Source organism: Serinus canaria, chromosome 1 (assembly GCF_022539315.1).
Source record: "Serinus canaria isolate serCan28SL12 chromosome 1, serCan2020, whole genome shotgun sequence".
NCBI classification, from domain to species: domain Eukaryota; kingdom Metazoa; phylum Chordata; class Aves; order Passeriformes; family Fringillidae; genus Serinus; species Serinus canaria.
The window spans coordinates 43365884-43388287 of record NC_066313.1 but is presented as its reverse complement, the minus strand read 5'-3'; the positions used below and the strand labels follow the sequence as shown (position 1 = coordinate 43388287).

The 22404-nt window shown below is 42.2% G+C and overlaps 1 protein-coding gene across 1 annotated transcript in view; it reads left to right on the top strand.

The window, feature by feature from the left end:
- The window catches only part of LATS2 (large tumor suppressor kinase 2), a 49544-nt gene that overhangs the window by 18635 nt on the left and 8505 nt on the right, over nucleotides 1–22404 (top strand). The window contains exons 3-4 of the mRNA XM_030234766.2: nucleotides 18642–18774; nucleotides 20671–22208. Of these exons, the coding sequence (XP_030090626.2) occupies nucleotides 18642–18774; nucleotides 20671–22208 (1671 nt within the window). The remainder of the gene's footprint in view (nucleotides 1–18641; nucleotides 18775–20670; nucleotides 22209–22404) is intronic.

Genomic DNA, 22404 nt, shown 5'->3' with positions numbered 1-22404 from the left:
CCTGCAACAACAGGGGGTCCACCTTCGTTGCTTGGGTCAGAAGACAAAATGTGAACTTTTTGCCTGCACAATCTGCTTGGAACCCGTCTGTTATCTGAGCACTGCTGTGCAGAATGCAGTGAGATGAGGAAGTTTTGTGAAAGTACTGTGAAAGAGCAGTGTGTTTGGAATTTCAGATCCACTATGCATGTAGACTGGGATCGTGTCCCCACCATGCTAGAATATGAAGATTCTTGAGCTGAATTTTTGCCCTCACTGGAATCAGCTGTAAAATTCCTAGTGATTTCATTGGGCCAGAGTTTTGCTGCCTATTTTGGGCAATAAAAGAGTCCCCCTGTTTCACCAGTACACACACATGCTAAGTCCATTTACTTAGACTTAGGGTTTGGCACAGATTTTGGCCTTAAATGAAATGTGTTCAAATCTCTTTAATATTGGTAACTTGGATTTCAGATTACATGGACGACTGAATAAGCAGTTATAATAACTAGCCAAGATATTCTTGTAACTTGTAGCATACCTGGTATTTTCCCTCTTTCCTCTCTTAATTATGCTGTCAGTGTTCACTGAATTTTCCAAGCATTTATAATGACATTATAAAAGAAAATGATTGTACCTTTCCTAGCGGAACAAGGTCTTTGGATTATGACCTGCATGTTAGACCTTCCATGTGTCACTTCTCTAAAGTGTTGTCTTCCCAGTGTAGCTTTTTCTTCTTGTTGCATGACCTGCATGTTAGAAACTGGTAAAACCTCAGTGTGGTGTGGCTGGTATTGCCAGTGTAAATGGCTAACAAGAGTTATACTATTCGCCTTGGATTTCACATTTGCATTGCGGTAATAATCAAATAAAAAGCCACCATTTCACCCTGGCATTGGAGTAAAGCTGTTTGGTGCAACATCAGTGTAAAGAATGGGGTCTCTACCCAGAAGACATTACAAGCTGGATTGATTTTTCTAGGGTAGAAATGCAAGAAGGCTGCAATGCAGAAAAGATGAATGTTCAGTGGTTTTATTGTTTGCATAGAGATCTCTCTCTTTCTTACTGTCTTCTTATTTAACTTTCTACTTTCTACAAGAGGACACCCTGAGGCTGTACTGAAAAAATGACTTAATGTTCAAGGCCAGGAGTAAATGAGTAGTCAGCTGGTGGGATGGCCCAGTCCATACACTTCAGGTTGGAAAGAATGCAAAGTTCCTTGGCGGAGAGATTGCTTAGATGGGAGTATTGTAATACTCACTGAAAGCTCATTTGGCTTTTAGCACATAGATCCTATTTAAAATTTCAGCTGTCAGATTATTACGGTTTAAGGTACTTCTGCTCTAGTTTCCTGGCTCTAAACTTTTGCAGAGAAAAGCTGCAAGTTAAAAACCGACTATTAAAACTGATATACAAGAATCATTATAGTCACTCAAGTAATGGGCTACAAATGGAACTACTACACTGTATTACTGTTTCTTTTGCAAGGCAGTACTTTGGATAGTTCCAACAATCTCAGCTATTGCATGTTTTGAAACATAAATCCTACACATTTCATTTGTGGAAAAACATGCCTGAATTCAGGTTTTCATGCATATTGTATGTGTGTGTATATATATGTATATATGTATGCACATACTTCTGAGCCTGCCTGTCATTGGCCTCTTGTTAGTCTCTGAAGGTGGTGGCAGTCACTGGAGAGCTTGATTAAAAGTAGTTAACCATAATGCCAACAATTTTAAATGCTGATGGATGCCTTGGAGAAGAGGAATAGACAGTTACAATGCCTGTTACAGGAAGCAGATGTTGGCCTTGGAAGCACTGCTTGAACACTGCTGTTCAGGAGTAACTGCATCTGTGATTCTGCATCTCACAGCACTGTCCAAGGCAGTGTGCACACAGCTGGAAGCCCAAGTAAGTGGAATTGTGGAAAGACCATTTCTCTGGAACTGTAGAAACTACCCCAAGATGACCTCTTAGTGTAGAGTGAAACTGATCATCAAAATGCAGGGGACCATGTCCATGTATCATCACCATGGAGGCTTGGCTTTGTTTTGTGCTTGGCATGCTTGAAGAATACAAACACGGATCTTCCCATGAACCTGCAGCGTGGTCTGATGCAGGGACATATTTAACAGTACTTGGCAACATGCTCGCAGATTAGCAATCAGTAGGATTGCTGGGTGGAGACAGTAGGACTGTCTCCACCCAGTTCTCTTAGGGCAAGTTTAGGAGGTTGAAATTTGATTGCCTAAACCAGGTATATATCCTTACCTTTGGCAGTTTTGTCGAACAGGTGCAGGGAAACTGAATTATATTCACTTCATGCAGAAACCAAGATATTCACCTGGGCACTACTGTACATTGTTGAGTCTTAGTTTCTGAAACTCTGCCTTATGAATTCTCCCTCTTGTGCCATGTAGTGTTTTGCTTGTTACCCCATTAAAGCATTGGCCAGTTTTCATTCTGCTACTGAAATACTCAAAAAGAATATTGCTCAGTGTGGTTTTGCTGTAGACCTCAATTTTAAGAATATGTTTCCTCAAGGAAGGAAAGTGATCACTTGTCTCTTTTTGTTTCTTTATGTTTTGCACCCTTAAAGATCTTAGAAGAAACATTGCTCCCTTTAGATAGTATTTGTGCAACTGAGTATGGGCTGTAATAATAATAATAATGCTGATGATAAGAATTGTAGAACCGCAGAATGGTTCATGTTGGATGGGACCACAGTGGATCATCTGATTCAACTTCCTTACTCAAGCAGTGCCATCCTAGAGCACATGGCAGGGGATTGTGTCCAGATGGTCCTTGAATATCTCCAGTGAGGGAGGCTCCACAACTTCCCTGGGCAATCTGTTCCAGTGCTCGGTCACCTGCACAGTAAAGCAGTTCCTCCTTATGTTCAAGTGGAACTTCTGCACATCAGTTTCTGCTTGTTGCCTGTTGTCCTATTGCTTGGCATCACTGAGAAGAGCCTGGATCCATCCTCTCGACACCCTCCCTTTATACATTTGTATACATTGGTGAGGTCCCCTGTGTTTCCTCTTCTGGAGGCTGTACAGCCCAGCTCCCTCCGTCTGTACTCAGGAGAGATGCTTCACTACCGTAGTCATTTTTGTAACCCTCTGCTGGATCCCCTCTGGGAGCTCTGTGTCTCTCTTGTACTGGGGAGCCCAGACCTGGACACAGCACTCCAGATGTGCCTCACCAGGGCAGAGTAGAGTATCTCCTCCCTCGACCTGCTGGCACTGCTCTTCCTGATGCACCCCAAGATCCCACTGGCCTTCTGGGCCACAAGGACACTGCTGGCTCATGGACAGCTTGTTGTCCACCAGGCCCCCCAGGTCCTTTTCCACAGAGCTGCTTTCCAGCAGGTCACCCCCAGCCTGTGCTGGTGCCTGGGGTTATTCCTCCCCAGGTTCAGGACCCTGCATTTGCCTTTGTTGAATTCCAGACAGTTCCTCTCTGCCCATTTCTCCAACCTGTCAAAGTCCTTCTGAAGGACTGCACAGACCTCTGGGGTATTGGCCACTCCTTCCAGCTTTGTGTCATTGGTGAGCATTTATCAAAATGATACTGGGCCAAGTATTGAACTTAGTAGTAGCAATAAAGTGTGAAAAACAATTGGCAGTTCTCCTATCAAATTATATAGGTTGAAAACATTGGAAAATTAGAGTCTCCTAGAAGTTTGAGTAAAGGCTTGAAGGAGAGAGTTGAGGAATACTGATCCCCTGCCAGCATTACTGGGAACTACTAAGCAAAATGTGACTTATTCAGGAGAATATATCTGTTTGAGCCTTCTCAAACTCCCTCCTCAGACTTCAGTTTTGAAGATGAGTAGAATCATGTCCTCTGCTCTGCTTTCCTCCCTCTCCTTCGTTTCAGTTTACTCAGGTTCAGACTTCTCTAGAGTTCAAAATACTGTATTTTCATAAGAAATATAGTTGTTGTGGAATAGGTCCAGAATATTCTAGAGTGTTAGAGGGTTTTTATTGGCTTGATACAGTGAGATTTTTTTTTCCTTCTTCTGTGGTTTAAAATTACTCATCTAACATGTTGATTTATAGCCTGTCATGTAAGACTGTTTCCCCTTGGCTATATCTTTTTAAATGATCAAATGTATTTTTGAAAAATGTCCTAGTTTTGCCTTGAAATATTAGGTGATAACTGCACAAGTAAGGGAGGGATTAGCTTGTTAAACTTAGTATGATACCAACATACAAAATATGGCTCTTAAAATCTTTCTTAATGCAGCACAGAGGCAAAAAAAAAGAGAGAAACCTTATGATTGGAGATATCACAATCATATTCCTTTCACCTGGGAAGTTTGTAGGCTGGTGTGAAGGAAGTAGAGGAGACTCCTGGGCTGGATTTCCAGGAGAGCAGCTTTTGTTGTTGCTGCCAGAGCCACCCATCTTCCCTCTTGTTTCTCCCCAGTTCATTCTTGCGAGCAGTGCCAGCACAGTGTTTGTGGAGCTGAGCAGTGACTGATTGGAGAAGTGATCCAGGTTAAAAATAAGTTTTTTGGGGATGATGGGAGGGACGTGAGCACAATTGAGAGGTACGACAGGGGGAAGGCACAGAAAGCAGCAGAGAAGTGGGGAGTAGTGGCAGCTGCCTTGGCTGTCAACCACCATCAGAGGAAATGCCGAGAGAAAGCTCAGCCTTGCACTCACATGCTCCCCTCCTTACAGCTGTGCTCCAGGGAGGGCCATCTGCTCGATGCTGTTTCATCTTCTCCTCTGGTGAGGTCTTACTGCCCCAGTTGAGCTGCTGCTGGAGTTAACCCTAGCTGTCTCAGGGCAAAATGCTTCAACAGCTGAATCACAGGTCTGTGCTAACCCAGCTGGCTCTGGTGGTAAGTGTGGTCAGGCAAGAGGGAAGCAGGCAATACATCCAGCACAGGGAGAAGTGACAGGCAGCCAGGGACAAGACAGAAATAATTTTCTGCCAACACACTTGCAGCTGGAACAGGTATGTGAATAGTAAATTATGAATGCTAAAAGTAGTGATGTGGTTGTTTTCTGCATTGCTGTGCTGATTTCATTGATGGCTCATGGCAGGTTTCTGAGAAAGGGGATGGCATTAAGGAGAATCTTTCCAGAGGATTTATTTTATTACAGCAACCTAAAACACATCTCACAGCTTTTGCATTTAAATTGAGCAGAGCGAGAAAGATGCTTCTTCAAGACTGTGTGTCTTGACTATTAAAGTGTGCCACTTGGCTGGTAGCCCTCAGAAGTAACAGTGAGGTGAACTGAATAAAGATACTGTTAAGGAAAAAGAAACAATTTTAAAAAGGACAATTTCAGAGATAATGTGGAAACCTCGAAAGAAATAGTTTTATACTGTCATGTGTACTTTTGAAAATAATTGCACAATAAAAGCAAAGTTGGATGACTTAGTTGTTTCAGTTCCTTTCAGTTCTGTTCAACACTATCTAATATTTATCTCCTACTCTTCTGTATTGAACTGGACTTGGATTCCTGCTTACAGCATCCCTCTAGGACACTAATTAAAGCGTGTGTTACTAACTGGCTTCAATTTATTTTTCATTTATTTATTTATTTGTTTACTTATTTCTGCACTTCTCTATTCTCATGGAGCACAGTAAAGGAGCAGTGGAGTGAAGCATTATCACTGAGCAGAAGTAGTCTTTTCTTCATGCTTCTCATCAGTTTTGGGGACCTCAGTGGGCATTTCTCCCTCCCCCCTGGTAGCTCCCAGACTGAAGAAGAGGCAGCTGCTCTCTTGGGGGAATTGTTTACCTCTCTGTGGAATCTTGTCCTGGTCAGCTATGTGCTAAGAATGTGAATAATTTTGCTGCGGCTGCTTTACATGTAAAAAGCCGGACCTTAAGATATTTTATCTGGCTGATAGGTTTTTTTCCTTTTTCTTTTTTTGCCTCTAGCATTGGTAGGTTTGAGAGTTTTGTCTTGCAACTGCAGAAAGCTGTAATAACTTTGAGTCATATGAGGCATTTAGTACAAAGAGACATTTTTGTAGTCTTGAAAATCATTAAATGCCAGTCAGCGCTGTTCAGCAGTTCTTACTTTTGGAGCTGTAGTTAAATATATGTATTTTATAGAGTTAATGAAACTAAGTCAAGAGCTGCATGGAGACTTCTGGAAAATGTCTAATGAGATCCCTAGTGCTCAAGTGTATATTGCATTACTGGATTGCGCATATTGATTTTAAAATGTTAAAAGCTGAATGAACTCCTTTTTATGTTTTTGAATGAGGATTTGGGGGAAAAAAGAAAGATAACATTACAAGTAACACATAACATTCAAAATGCCAAGGAAATTTTCAAAAATAGTATTTTATGTGAAATTTTTGCCTCTTCCTACTCTGAACAATAAATATGGCAAGTTGCCTTGCGCAGCACTTGCGTTCTCTGTGTGTCTAAGTGTCTCTACAGAAAAATATTAGGAATCATATTTTAAGATAAATCCCAGATGTTTCTTCAGTCACGTGAGATGTGCTGTGTTGCGCTGGGAGGCTGAGAGAGAAAGTAGCCTTCATTTGTCTCACAGCAGACCTGTATTTCCCAGATATGGTCTTTGTTTTAGACTCTGCATTACTGCTTCATGTCTGTTGGGGTCCCATTGTGGTGCAAATCCTCAAAGGAGAGAACAGTTCACTGGTAATGCATTCCAACCAGATATCCTGGAGGTTTTATAAGTTCTTTTAAAGTACTCCCCAAAGAAAAAGTAGGGGAGCCAAACGCTCATAAACTTCTAAAGGCCATATCAGGAATACTCTGGAACCTTGTTTGAAAAATTGTTAGTACTTGACCTTGAATATGAACAGGCAACTTAAGTTTGCTGTCTTCACTTGAATTTTCCTTGCCTTGGAGGCTTTAAAACAACACTTCAAAGTTCTAATGGTTTAAAACTGAACAAACGACCTACAAGAAAAAGCAGGTAGAGGAATATCACTCTTTAAATGTTAAAATCTTTTGAAGTAAAAGAAAATTTGTAATGCCTTAATTAGGTAACGCTCAGTAAAAATGACAGAGGCACTGTTAACAGGAGTAGGTACAAAATTCGATGTGTAGAGTTGAATATGGAGAAACGCCATAAACAGTACTAATGCATTGCAAATTTGTAACACCATGTAACTTTGTGGGTAACAGCTGTCTCAGGCAGCACAAAAAAAACCACCTCTTCTAGTCTTTGACACAATTCTTTTCTTTGCTTTGGGGCTTTATTCCTGGACAGCAAACTTCCTAAGTCTAAATATCCTGTTTACAAGTTCCTCCTATCCAATGTGTCTAAGAAATAATTTGCAAAGTCTGTGAATATCTGTGAAAATCCTGTTTTCTACATAACTCACATATATATGTATCTTTTTAGTAGAAGGAAAAGCAATAGGAAGCCCTCATCTTGGTGTCTGTGGCCACTGAAAAAAAATGCTTCGACACTCGAATAGCATTATTGTAAAGGTAATGGCAGCCAAACGCATTTTCGCTAATGCGTGAGCAATAAAATTAGCAAACACATCACTTGCTGCTAATGAAGAGGAATAAGCTCATCATGAAACCTTCATTGAACTGCTATTCTATCCAGCTTGATTTACTCACCCTGATAGAGTAAGCAACTGCTGTTGCTGACAAAAAGAAAGAAAAAGAGAAGAAAAAAGAAAGGAGAAGAGAAAGGGGACATACATGTGCTAGCAGGAGGGGGTCATGCTATCGTTCTCACAGCTCAGGATGTGAAAAGAAGGTCTATCAGAGGGCATGGATGGGCTGCTGATCTTGCAGCAAATATGCCCTGGTTGCTAATAAATATCTCACAGAATATCTCAGCTGGGAGAAAGAGCATGAGAGAACCCAATTCCAAGAGTGGACTTAAATGACAGCTGGCTTTTGCAGGAATTTGCTATCTTAATATATTTAGTGATTTAAAATGCATTGCATCAAGAATAGGTGGGGTTTTTGGTTTTTATCTTTTAAGATTGCACACCTTGGGTGTAGGGACCCTCATTTGGACTCCCAGAGTGCAGAGTAGGGTGTTAATTTCTTATTCATGGCTGTATTTCATACATGAGGATCCTGGCACACAACTGGCAGTGAAGCTGTCCTGGAGCACCCTTCTGGAAAAACAGTGTTCTGCTGTGTGCTGCACCTTTCCCTCGAGGCTGGGCTCAATTCTACCTCAGCTTTGAAGATGCCTTCTGAGCAAGGCTGTGTTCTATGTGTGTTGAGAGTTTGTGAGATTCCAGTGGAATTAATAAACTCCAGAAGGCAGCTTGCTATGATTTTTTTTTCCCAGGAATTTGTAAAGGTTCTTTGCTGGATGCTGCAGTGTTATTAATATCCTCAAATTAATACTTACATTGGTATTCATATCAGCCCTGTTGGCTGAATTTGTGTGTTTCATTGGGCTGAGTCAGACAAAGGCAAAAGTGGAGGAATTAGTCTGGCTGAAGTCTCCCCATTCTCTTGGGTGGGAAAACTTTGATTGATTGCATTGGTGACATGCACAACACCTTTCCTGCTCTGCTAATTACTTCAATGTACTTTATGAAGAAGTGATAATAAAATACTTCCTGTGTGTGTTACTGGTCTTGACTTTTCAATCTAAATTCTCTCTTGAAGTTGAGTTTCTGGATGTAAATCATGCCAATCCAGAGGAAAATTTCAAACCAAATGGTGACAGGATTTTTGAACCAAGAATTTGAAGATTCTTGCCTCATGCATACCTTCCTCCTAGTTATAAAGGCTGTAATGCCTGATGTTGTCTGTTATTAGCTTTTGGCAAACTCTGCTGCTCAGTGCTGCTGCTGAAATGGTTGTTTGCTTCTCTTTACATCAGCTTAACTGCTTTACTGCTGGATAAAAAAAGTAGGAAACAGGGAGATGGGAGGTGTGGCATTCATCAAGAGGCTTAGTAAAATACTCTCCACTGGCTTGGCCTTCTGTGCCATGTAGGAAGGATTTGCTCTGAAATACCAGGTAGATGACTCTTGTTCTTAGAGTTGTAAGCCTCAGAATTTGTCCAGTCTTTGGCTTGGTATGAAAAGGGGATGATGAGTGCAATCACACCCATAGTTATTAAAAAATGTGAACAGGAACCTGGAAGGGGGTTTCAGTGAACATTACAGGAGATTATAGTGGTGCTTGGTTTGAGACAACTCATGAGCTTTTACTTGAATTTGTTTACTAATTGCCCTCTGTTTCCTTTTCCTCAGGGTTTAAAAGCTGTTGTAGAATGTACCTTACCTTAGGAATGCTAAAGGTGTGGGTGAATAGTGCTGTACCTTGCCTTGTGGGATCAGGAGAAGCTTTTAAGCCACACTGGTTAGTGCAAGGCATGTGGCTGAAGCACTGTGTGATGGATTACAGGTCTCTACAGTGCCTGCCAGACAGAAGTCAACTCGAGCCCAGGCTGAAACTGCTACAGACTGTGTCCAGAGGGTGGGAAGTTCCCACCCAAAGTGGGAAAGGGTTTCAGGGTTGTAACCAAAGTGAGAGGATTTCAGGGAAGTAAAATAGGATCTTTGGAAAGGAGTTGTGTACACAGTTGCATGTGTGTGCATGTGCATTCACTCACGCATGAAATAAGCAAAGCTCATCCATGCTGCTCTGTAATGTAAACCTGCCAGTGCAGTAATTTGTAAATGCTACTTTTAACATGATTTACCTCACTGTAAGGTTTCTGAATTAGCACATAATAGTGCTCCTGCTCCAGTGCTAAGGAAGGGTTAGGAGAGATCTGTCCAACTTTCTGTCTGTTGATGGACCTGACATGGGTCATTTGCTTAGACTTGAACTTTAAATAGTTTAAATAGCTCTCCAATGAGCATACTTAAATAGTAATGAGGAACAGTTATGGCTGTATATACAATTGTTTGCTCTGTTTTAAATTAGAAATCCATTTCAAAATAGGATTGTTCTCTTGTGTCTGTGTAGAGCTCAGCACAGTGCAGAAGGCTCCGGGTGCCATCACAGTAGAAAGGATTTTATGCATTTAGGGGATAATTCGAGCACTGCAGATGTACAAATACACTTTTTCCCCCCCCTCTTTTATTCTATCATTAATATAAACCTGATCCCTGTGAATTTTGTAATATACATAGTTCTCAAGTACTACATGTGTTCAAAATGGAATCCTGTGTGCTTGCTCCTTACAACTCTCTGCTGATGTGGGATCTGAAGCAGTGTGTTTTCCAGAAGGGGAATGTTCTGTACTCAGGGAACTACTAATATTGCCTATTACTGTTAGCCAAGTATGATTGCTAAATCAGGAGTGTGTGCTCTTTGAAAAGCTGGGGGAGCAAGCAGGTGCCTTCAGAAAGGGGCATTACAGCCTTTGAGGTAGGCAGCAAATCACCACGGATCTTGCATTAAGTTTACAGCATCACTCCCTTCACCAAATGTCTGGGGAAAGAAGGCTTGTGCCATCAGCTTTTCAGACAGAAATGTGCTTTTTCCAAGGCTGGTGTGAAGAGGGAGAACAGGTTATTTGTCACTGCTCCTCAGGTCCATCTATTAAGTTGCCTCTATAATAAAGCTCTCTGCACCCTGCTCCCCTTCCTTTCTCCACCCTGCTCCCCTTCGTCTCATGCCTGTGTCCTGGCTGGAAGAGAGCAGCTCAGGTCTGTTTTTCCTTCCCAGACTGCTTGAAAGACAGGAAGAAAAGTGGTATTTGGGGTGGGTCTTAGTTATTTTCACTCACTTTATTATTGTTCTTAATGTTGTGGTCTCTCTTTCCTTGCCTGTTTGTTCTTTCATGGCACTTGAGCTTTGTGCAGAGTGCAGCTTTGTTGCCTGGAGCAGGACCTCTTCCAGCTTCCTTCAACCTCCCCATTTCCAAATCTTTTCCAGAGTGCCTGTTGTGCTTCCAGAAATGGTCCAATAAATGTATATGCAAATAGAATTAAATTACTTGTTTTATCAGACTGGTGACAAGTAAGAGTCTTCTTTATTTTTACATATTGCTTTTAGGGGGCTCACTTGAAATTAGATTATTTTAAAGGAAATAATCTACACAGATGTGCAGACATTATGTAATACCTGTATGTGTGTCAGTACATGCACACACTCTCTGGGACATCATCAGGAGTTGTTTGATGAAATTTTTTGATTGGATTTGAAAATGGACATAGCAGTGCATGTGTGTTTTCTCTTTAAACAGATTGCTTCTCTTGAATAGCTCATCAGAGCTTCTTGAAGTGTTTACATATGCACTCTTTGTCTGGAGATGCCTTGTTATAAATACTTCCTTCATTTTACAGGCATTTGTTTGGAAATATGTTGAGCAGCCATGCTTGGTTTATTTCCAAATGTCTTAACTTTGGGACCGTGGATTGGCTTATAGCCTGAAGTTCATATCTCTCCTTTTCAGGGGAAGAGTTGTATTTGAACAACTCGTGGAACACAAGGACTGTAGGGTAAAATGGGAGGTGTCCCCTGTGAAACGCCCGTGGCCAAACACAGCGTGTCTTGCAATGAGCTGTGGTGGGGGAATGGAATATACAGACATAGTTAAAAGAACAAACAAATACCAGGAAAAAAATAAAAGGAGTTCTGTGTTGCTAGGTAGTATAAGTTGCATAGTGTTAAAAAGTATTTTGATATAACAGGTACCTTTTCAGACATCTGATGAGAAGTTATATTTACAGTTGCTGTTCTCAGCTCTGGTTTTTTTCTCTCTTATCCTTTATAAGATGGTGAAGGTGTTATGGCAGCTGTTCTTTGTAAGTACCCTGCTGCTAAATCTTTATAGCACTTTTTTCTTGTCTTGGAAGAACTTAGATAGCTTTGATTAGTCATCAACTTAAGGAGAAACAGCTGTGAAAAAACAGTAGAAAAGTCTTTTCTGTGATACTTGTGAGAGAACTTTGTACTCACTTTAGGGCTAATAAAATACAAAAACTAAAGTGATCAATTTCAAATATCGGTATCACTTGTCTGGTTCATTTGTTTCATTTTTAACCATCCAGAGTTGTTTTAAATATTAAAAGATATTAGAAACACTTTAATCACCAAAAGAAGGGTTTTGTAAGTGAAAAAAAGTTACCAGATGATCTAGTTACTTTTGTTTTATTTTGTCTGATTCTTTCCATAGCAATAGCAAATGGAGCTGTGGAAGGAATATAGTTGGACATCAGGAAGAATTTATTCACAGAAGGGGTGATTAAGCATTGGAGTGGACTGCCCAGGGAGGTGGTGGAGTCACCATCCCTGGGTCTAGTTGATGTGGTGATGTTCAGTCAAAAGTTAGACTCAATGATCTTGGAGGTCTTTTGCTACTGTAGTGATTCTATGGAATGTGACATATTCTGTGGCTTTGAGGATTAAAGTAATTTATTTCAGAGTTGGTTTGTGGTGGTCATGATACAAGGGTTTCTTTGCTGGGACCCGGTAGAATTGATACTTCCACCCTCCACCATCTTTTTGCCTAGTACTCCAAGTTGCATATTTTGGCCTGGATTTAATTACCTTACTTTAAAAGTAAGTTATCCTGCTGCCATAAACACCCCATTGTACTGGGTGCTGCACAAACAGAGTAGTAAATATATCAGTCTTCTGTAGGTGACTGGCTAAATAAAGACTAAAAGTGTTGGAAGGCAAACAGAATGAGCAGTGACTGTCACATTAGATTTATTTCTATTTGTTTTTCTTCTGATAGGGCCTTTACCAGAGCACTGTATCATTTATAAAATCGTCCCTCTGTCTTTCGCACATACTCCCTTTGTTAGTTCTACAAATACCCCTTGAAAAGGCATCTAAAAAACCAACTAGTTAAAGTTGTTCCTTACCTGCAATTGCCTATTCCTGATTTACAATCATGTATTTTTTTCTTGTGTTGATGTGATTTAATTTAGTCTTACATTTTGTGATGTGTCTATATTCTTTTTTGTCTGCCCAGTTTTATGTACTACAGTGTGTCTCCTCTGCATACTTTAAGCCTGGTAAGCCTGGTATGAGGGGAAAAAAAGAAGGAAGGAAGCACTCCGACAATGTGAAGTGGGAATGCAGAGTCAGTGCAAAGCAGAGCTAAAGCATCCAGCCAAAAGAATGGATGACCTTCAGAGCTGGAGTGCTAGCAGAATTAAAAATAATTCAGGAGCACAAAAGGTAGAAATGCTGTAAGCAAGAGCTAAAAGCCAGGATTAAAGTCCCAAGTGACTTTACGACAAGGATGACTTTTTCACCACTGTTGGCACGTCATCAAGAATGGTGTGTGCACCTCTTATCAAAATCGTGTCCCTGTCTGATCTTTCTTGATACAGAGATGGGCTACTACACCAATAAAGGGAACGAAATTCCCCTTGAACAGAAGAAAACAAATTGAACCCTGGAGGCCAAGCTGTGAGGATCCCTTAGGATGACGGGGGCTTGCTGTGTAGGTAACAGCAGAACTGCTGTGAAAAGACAATCAAAACTAAAATCAGAGGCAGTAAACTGACCCTGCACAATTTAGGCTGGAAGGGGGATTTATCATTGCCTAAGCAGAATAGCTTGGAGGAGTTTGTAACAGGAGCAGTCGGGGCAGAAAACAACCCTAACTAATCATGGGGCTGATAGTGGATATCTGTCCATTGGTTTCTGAATGGATCGCATCGTTTCAGAATGGACTAAGCAATGCTGCGGCACTCAGTAGGTTTCTGCCTCTGCTAATTTCCTCCTGCTTTTCTGATGCATTAAAACTGAAAAGCACTAATGATACTCAGGATAATATCTTAATTATGTAGCTACAATATTTTAATCAAGGTTATGGTAGGCATGGGAATTTATGTGCAAAATTTAGCCCCTGATGTTACCAACCTGAAAACAGGCAAAACAAAAGTAGAGTACAAAATCGGATGAAGTGTCCAACTAGAGAATAATTACGGAGAGAGAATATTGCGAAGTGGGTTTCTCTGTTCTGTGGGGCTGCAGCAGTTCTGATAGAGTCCATTGTACACATTGTTTCCTGAACTGCTAGGGTTTTGCATGTTTAAAAGCATGAATGAAAAATCCTGCAATGGGGGGGGGCTATCGCAGAAAGGCTTGTAATCAATGCTGGATCATCTCTTTTGGCGTGAGCTTTATTTTTTTCCCTTCTGCAGGGAACCTGTATCTGTTTCCTGCATCTGTCAGCCATCCTTCTTGGTGAATGGAAAGCAAGTAATTAATTTTTGTTGTTGTTAGCAATTAATTACCCTTGCCAAATTTTGGAGGACCTATTGTCTTCTTCAGACACAATGTTCTTGGGAAAAAGTCTTACTTATTGTAACCTCTTGTGCAATCTTCACTTGGATGATAAATACATCTTGGCAACGAGGAGCTTTCTGAATGAAAAATGTTGCTGGACAACCCTGTAGTACAGCAAGAACGCAAACCTCTGCCAATGCTGGTGGAGTGCAGCCAGGCGAGAGGGTAAAATGGGGAAAGCCTTTCACACTGCCTGCAGAGCACAGAGTGAGATGAAGTCTTTATGTGCACAAATCCAAATATCTGTTTACCATCAAACAAGGATTTCTCCTATTGAGTATCTGAGCTCAAAGGTGGCCTCCCTTCTAGCAAAATCTTGAAATCTGTTGGAAGGCTGCCATCTGCCAGTGTAAGACTGGGGAAATAACAGGGGGCATGTGAACCACGCAGCAGTCAGGTTTAGGTAGCCCAATGTAGGAATTAGCTGGGAAACTCCACCCTCCTGGTTTTTTATTTGAGTCCACAAATTTGGGATACTGCAGTTTCCTCAGTCTGTTTTGTGGTTCATGGCCTGACTTTGGTTTTCCACTAGATCTGTCCAGAACCATTGCTGACCACTGAAACCTCATTTCAATATTGCAGCTGTTAAGTTAATTACAGCTTTGTTAGAGTTAATTGTAAATGCGCATTTTTCCCCCTGTAGCTCTTCACCTTTACTTTTTCTGGTTGATTTTTTCATCAATAGTTAGTGATGTCTGGAAGCAGAAAGGTGCATAAAAGCCCTGTGTGGAGAGATGTTTGAATCCTCCAAAGGGAAGAGAGAATGAGCTGGGGCTGGGAGCGCTCTGTTCTCTTGTGGTTTCTCTGCACACTGCCAGTGGCTGGTGTTTCTCCGTGGGCCTGGCAGCTGCTGTGGGGCAGCAGAGCACAGCCAGCAGCCAAGTTTCTCAACCCATGCTGGGCTGACAGCCTTGGCCTCGTGAAAAGGAAACAATCTGAAGCAGAGGGCCCGATGCAGTGTACCTTGCAGTTAATGGAAATCTTTGTTGACCTCAGTGGAAGCTGGATTTGATTCTGTGCCTGCTTGAGTGTTTTGGAGTTGGCTGCAGCTCCAAGTGGCTTTTTTTCCCCTGGCTCGTTTCTGGTTCCTTTTTTTTTCCCTTCTCTTTCTACAGTGTACTTACCTTCGAGTGGTGTAAAATCAAGACAGTTCCATCCGTGTCACTATAGCTGGGCACTTTTATCCTCGCCCAGTGTCTGTCCTCATTTCCTCAGCCCTTCCATTGTCTCTGTATTGATTTGCAAGATTTTGGCACCGATTTCCCCCCTTTTTGAGCCATTTTGCTGCTTCTCACAAACACTCTCCATCTCACTTAAGCCTCTGCTCTCCAACGAGTGTAATTGTTTAATCCATCTTCTACCCTTCTTCCTCAACTTCATAACAGTCCTTACATTGATTCCTGGCAAATGCAGCCCAGGCCCCAGCCCCAGCTGCCAGCAGGGAGCCAACTGCCCCTTCAGCAGGCTCCTGGAGGCCAGCCCTTTGCTGCCTCATGGCAGCCATGCTTCCTTGCTCGGCAGAGCTCATCCCTGTGTTGCACACAGAAAGGAGAAGGCCACCATGCCTCAGGAGCCAGCAGCCACCTCGGGCAGAGCACACTCTGTGATCCTCAGCCACTCATCAGCATGTCTTCTGTCCCTAAGGAAAAAGTAATGGAAGTAAAGGAACTATTTTCAGGTGACTGCCAGAGAGAAGAGAGCTGTGGGCATGGACAGTGACAATGGGAAGAATGGTGCAGAGGAGGAGAAATGCCAGCTGGAGCACTGCTGGGGCTTCTTGTTTCCCTCCACTCTCCTTGAGTCACATGTCCCCAGAGGGATTTGTCTCCTGGGTGGAGAATTGTGATTATCTGTGATCTGCCTCTGAAGAAAAGCTTTTTCTTTTTGTATGTGGATTTTTGGTTTGGCTTTTTTTTTTTTTTTTGGTTGGTTGGTTGGGTTTTTGGTTTTTTGGTTTTTTTTTTTTTGATTGCTCTCCATTTGCTTGGAGATGATGTGAGGTTTTTGTGCATTAGTATCAGAAACTGGGGATATTGGTGTCTCATGAGAGTTAAAAGGTAAAGGGCTCAAGCTGTGGGATGCTGTACAGGAGAATCACAGGTGTTCTTTTGAACCACAAAAGAGCTTTCTTCATCTTGTCCAGCAGTAATGTAAATGCTGAGCAAACAGTGTGTTATGAGGAAACCCTTTGGAGGGTAGGAGCTGACCTTGTGGGGAGCTGGAGCACAGGGCTGCTGTTGCACTGGGGGCTTGCAAGGGTGAGATTGCCACTGACACACTTGCTGGTCCCTAGCTCTTGCTGGCCTTCTAGGTTATCCAGCTGTGCTCAGGGGAATGTGTTGTGCCTGTTGCCATTATTCCCGCTGAAGTTTAAATATGAGTCCCCTAAACTGTGCTGAAGGTAGAACATGCAGCTTCAGGAACACCAGTGTTGTTTTTTACTCTTACTTTTCAGACACAGACAGTGGCAAAAGAGGAGAAAGTTACAGTGTGCTTTCAGAGATGATATCAATATGCTGCTGATAACATTTCTCCTATTTTAGCCCCTTTGAATTATATACAGCCAGCACAGATCAGAGAGGGAGAAATGGACCATGTGGGCTGTTTTATTAATCATTAATACAATTGTTACCCAACATCCAAACCAGCCCAAATGTGCTTATAGAGAACATTTAATTTAGGAAACTTAGACTTGTGACCTAAGGCTAGATCCAGCTGTAAATGGGACAGAATATGTTAGCAGCTGTGTGGAACAGGGCGGTAAAGCCCAGAGTCCCTGGATGATGAGAATGGTGAGCACTAAGATGTGCATTTGCTAATACTTTAGAAATGTATCCACAAGAAGAAAAAAAGAAAGAGGAAAAAACATTGTGGGAAATTCTTTCCTTCATACATAATATTTTTCTGTTGATTTAAAATTGTCCTTAGTAATATGTTGATGCCAATGAAGTGTTTCAGCTATAGGTAATGTGAAACCAACTATTGCCTTTCTATGAATTATGAGTCATAAATTGTATGAAAAATATTCAGCTTGCTATAGCTATTCCACAAGCAGAACCTCTGAGTAATGAAGAAACTGCTGCCATTGTGGGGGCAGTAGGAGGGGTCTGAGTTAAGCAAAACAAGATGCCAAGTGCCAGCATGTGGCTCTGTGCTAAGTGTGAATTGGTGTCATCTGAGATGGGCCTCCCTTGCTAAGTAAACAATTAGCGGGTATTTGACGTGTACAGTGCAGCAAAGCTGCCCTTTGCTCCAGCTGGAGTTCCCGACTGCCAGCCAGTGCCCAGAACTGACCCTTGGGAGAGCCATGCACCAGTGCCAACCCAGCTGCCACATCTGCATCCCGGCAGCCAAGCCAGGGAGGCACGACCTCCCTCTGATTCAGCGCTCGGTGGGCCGGTAGTGGTGACAGAATTCCCCTAAAAATAGTTATAAAGTGGCCAGAGAATAGGATACTGACATTTGCAGGCAAATCCGTGGTGGTGGCATTAATTTCATTCTGCTTCAGCTGTCTAAGAGTTAAGTTCGAGTTAGTTCTCTAATCATGTCACTAAGTCACTAGGGTTTACCTCCTCTTATACCTGTTTTATGAATTGCCTTTTGGAGGTGGTCATAGAAAGGTGCTCAGCAACTACTTTTGAGTAGGTATCCAGCTTTTTGATGGGTGAAGTTCTGTGAGGGAAATTCAACATTAAAGCTCTGGATTTCAATGTCTCCTTCATTTCAGAAAACACCATGCAGCCTCAGAGGATTTGTGAATTTTGCTTTGCCACCACATGGTGCTCGAGTCATTGCAAGGTGTTTTATATACCTGAACTATAGGTAAAAGTATAAACAAACTGCTAGGAGCTGCAGAGTAGAGCAGGGGTTGCTAACTGTGGTTGTTTATAAAATGCAACTAAAAAGACTATCAGTGTAGTTTTTAGTTTGGGGTGCCCCGTCATTTTCCAAATGAACAGTGGATGATGTCCCAGCTGTACTGAAAACAGCAAATTTTCTTCCCTGTGGACTCTAGTGAGCAGAAATCAACCCCTGCCTAATTAGATTCTTTGTGGTGAAGGGAAGGATAAAGTTTTTACTGTGTTCAGGTGTGACTAAGAGACATGCTCCCAAATACTAACAGCTAATTAAATTTCATTTCATCTAGTGTGAAATTATGCTGGCTTTTCCATACCTTATTCAAAGATTGTTTTAAGGGCTCTTGAAATTTTAATTTGAGGCTTCTTTAATGGCTAGAATCTGGGTAGGTTGTATGTTTGTTATTTTCTTCTTATGATTTTTGAGTTGTGTAAGGCATGTAAATGCATTCAAAATATGAGTCCATTTGGCTTCAGGCAGCTGTGAACTGATGTTTAAAATGCTCCTATTAATGTAAGAACACTTACTGCTTTTCAGCTTGCAGTCTAGTGCTTGGGTTTTGTCACAACATGATTCAATTCTTGTTTGCTCTGTGCAGGAGATGGCTGTCCGAGCCCTGAAGCAGACAGGGAGCAGAAGTATTGAGGCAGCCCTGGAGTACATCAGTAAGATGAGCTACTTGGATCCTAGAAATGAACAGATAGTACGTGTAATTAAGCAAACCTCACCAGGTGAGCATGATTTTTTTTTTAATTGTGTTCTTCTTTCTTGCAATAAGCTAGTTTTTAAAGTAGAGTCACTGCTGGGGAGAAGTGTTGGACAGCAGTGTTCCACAGCAGTTAGGAGACAGTGCCAGCTTGCAAGGCCAGCTGGGCTGGAACCTCAACACAGCTCACCTGCTTCCAAAGAGTTGTCTGTGTACATGTTCATAGTCCACCCTCTTAAACAGAAATCTGTTGTTCAAATCCAAATATTTTCCCATTGGACCACAACAGATTTTTTGGTGTACAAATCTAGGAGGTGGGCATTATGTCTCTCTTGACATCAGGGTTATTTGCACAGCTGAATTATGTGTCCCAAAGAAGGACAGTTATTGCTGCTACTTTGTTTTGTGGCCTCTGATAAGGGAAAGCAAAGTCAGCTTGCCCCAAGGCTCAGGATGAATCCTGGTGGCAGAGATGACAAATGGGTTTTATGGCTGCCTCCTACTTCCAGGCCAGAGTAGCAACCTCTTAGGGTGCTTTGGATTGCTACAGCTTCATCAGTGCATCTCACTGTGTCCCAGCAGATGAACTGTGAGGGATGTTGTTGTAAGAAGAGCCTCATTAATGCTGGCCTTGTGTTATCACAGGAGAAAGAGCTGCCATTTATAGATTTTGCTTTAAAGATCTCTGATATTTGTCCAACCTGATTCCATTTCAAAACATTGCATTCTTTATGAGGCTGTCATTTAGTGTGGTGCACACCCTAAGTGTGCAGAGAGTGTGCAGAAACCTCTCTTAATACCATGCACATCCCTGTGTGTCTGTAGGCAGCAGGGCTTGTGTGTCAAGGTGAGGAGTCAGCAGCTGTGCTCAGGTGTGCTGCATCTGGCCCAGCTGGGGCGTGCTGTACTGCAAAAAGCTTGTCATGCACTGTTCAAGCTTGTTAGTATGTCAGTATGGCTATTTTTACAGGCTTTGTGAAGTCAGGATTTTAAAAGGAAATGGTTTAGGTAAAAATGGGCCAAGTCCTGTGATTTGTGAGAGCTAAAGAACCAGGAGGGGAATAAAAACATAACAGCAGCACAGAGTCTCCCCTTGTCTTTTTAGCACAGCCAGTGCTTTATACACCTGCAATTTGTCCTCAGATCAAAGAACTGATGAAAAGTACTGTTAACACTTCCACTGTAGGAATGCTGCTGTCTTGTCTCTGCACATTCTTCAAGCTAAGATTAATATGTTGACACCGTGAAAGATTTTCCTTCCCAACAGATGGAAGATGAGTAATGTGAGTGGGTACTCTGTGTCCAACACATTAGAAGGAATACAGGACAAACTGTATTATGCCTTTGTTTAAATGAAGGGAAAGGAAAGAGGGATTTTTGAGAATGATGGAAGAGAGAGATGTAAACAGAAAACCAGTGTGAGCAGGTGGCTCACTTGCAGAAGATGGACTCTGTGATGGCCTAGTAGTTTATAGCAATGTTGACTTTAGCTTGTATAGAAAGTCCTTCCTGGAGCTTTTTTTTTCTCCTGTTGTTGTACTTAACACTCTGCTCTGTAGCTTCCTCCTGACAGAGCAATGACTGCTAATACTGGTCCAGTTTTAAGAAAGGCTGTAGAGTAGTCTGATGAGTTCATAGTTACGGAATTTGTGCTTCTATTTTCATGATTTGATAGGACTCCCTGATGATTCCTGGAATGAGCATTATTGTGAGCAAGTAGCTTGTTATCAGTAGGAATACTTGGCACCTATAACTTTAAATGTTCAGAGTGTTTCATTTAAGTTTTGAAAGGTGTTTTTAAAACAAATACTCCCTGAGCAGTGTGCATGTGTGTGTATGTATGTATAGATGCATGAGTAATACAAAGTAATTGGTTCACCTGAATTGTTTCCTAACGTTCTTCTGTATTCTTTTTATAAAGGAAAGGGTATTGTGCCAAATAATGTAACCCGCAGGCCAAGCTTTGAAGGATCAAATGAATCTTTTCCATCCTACCATCAGATCAGTAATGCTGCCTATGAAGGGACAGGCTTTGGAGCAGAAGGTGCAAATATGCTTACTGAGGTTCCCAGGCCATACATGGACTATTTGATCTCTACTTCTCAGTCTTCAGCTATGACTGCTCCTGTACAGCGATCCTCTGGAGTAGGCACTCACAGCGCACCAACGAGCCATCAGCAGAAAGCTTACCCTGCAAATATGGAGTCTTCTGTGATTAATTATCCAGTGGCTAATCACAGCAGTCAGGCCTTGCAGCTGCAGGCATCCCATGGCTGCAACAGCCAACATTACAGCAGGCAGCACATGATGGTGCAGGGGGAACCTATGGGATATGGTGTTCAGCGGAGTCCATCCTTCCAAAACAAGATGCAGCAGGAGGGGGGATATGCCAATCTCCCAAATAAAGGGGCAGTTGTTCAGAACAGTACTGGTCACGCATTTCAGCAGGCACCAGCAAGCCTGTATATCTCACATTCTCATCACAAACAGACAAGTCCTTCTTCTCATCAAATGCATGTGATATCCAGAGGTCCAGCCTTTGCTAATGATTTTTCAGACAGTCCACCACAAAATCTATTGACTCCATCCAGAAATAGCCTAAACATGGACCTCTATGACATGAATAATCCTCAAGTTCAGCAGTGGCAGGCAGCAACACCATCACGCAGAGATTCTGTACAAAACCCAGGAATAGAAACATCTCCACGGCAACATGTATCCTTCAGACCTGATGCCGCGGTGCCAAGCAGAACAAACTCCTTCAACAACCACCAGCAACAGCCACAAGTGACAGTGTCTATGAGACAGGTTCCTCCAGGAAAACCCGATCCTTCCATTCCATCTCCAAACACAATCACGGCAGTCACATCTGCTCATATCCTCCAGCCAGTGAAGAGCATGCGAGTGATGAGACCAGAGCCTCAGACTGCAGTGGGACCTTCCCACCCTGCGTGGCTGCCTGCACAGGCACCGGCTGTGGATGGCCTGGAGATCATGGAGCAGCATGTGCCACCGCCTGGAGCAGCTAATGCCTACCAGCTCGATGTGGATTATGGTAACCAGGAGCTGCGGTGTCCACCCCCACCCTATCCCAAGCATTTGTTACTTCCTGGCACCTCTGAGCAGTTTGATATCAACTGCTTGTGCATGGGCGTGGAGCAGACTCTGCGTGTGGTGCCCAGTTCAACAAGCAACAAGGCCGAAGAGAGCAGTGAGCGAAATGACAAAAGCAGCAAGAGCACTAAAGCTGAAAAACCGAGCAAAGATAAAAAGCAGATTCAAACGTCTCCGGTGCCTGTGCGAAAAAATGGCAAAGATGAGGAAAAGCGGGAATCCCGAATAAAGAGCTACTCACCTTTTGCCTTCAAGTTCTACATGGAGCAACATGTAGAGAATGTCATAAAGACCTACCAGCAGAAAATGAACAGAAGGTTACAATTGGAGCAAGAAATGGCAAAAGTAATTCTTGTTTTGTTATGATTAAATCTAATAGGGTAAAATTGATTATTGTTATTTTTAATTTGTAAAAAAAAAAAAATTTGTAAAGGCAGAATCCACTGAAGTAGTACATCTTAGACAACTCCCTGTACCAGACTGTATCCCCTTAAAAGTGTGGATGCAGGTCTGGGAGGCTGTTTGAAAAACCTGTGATGTG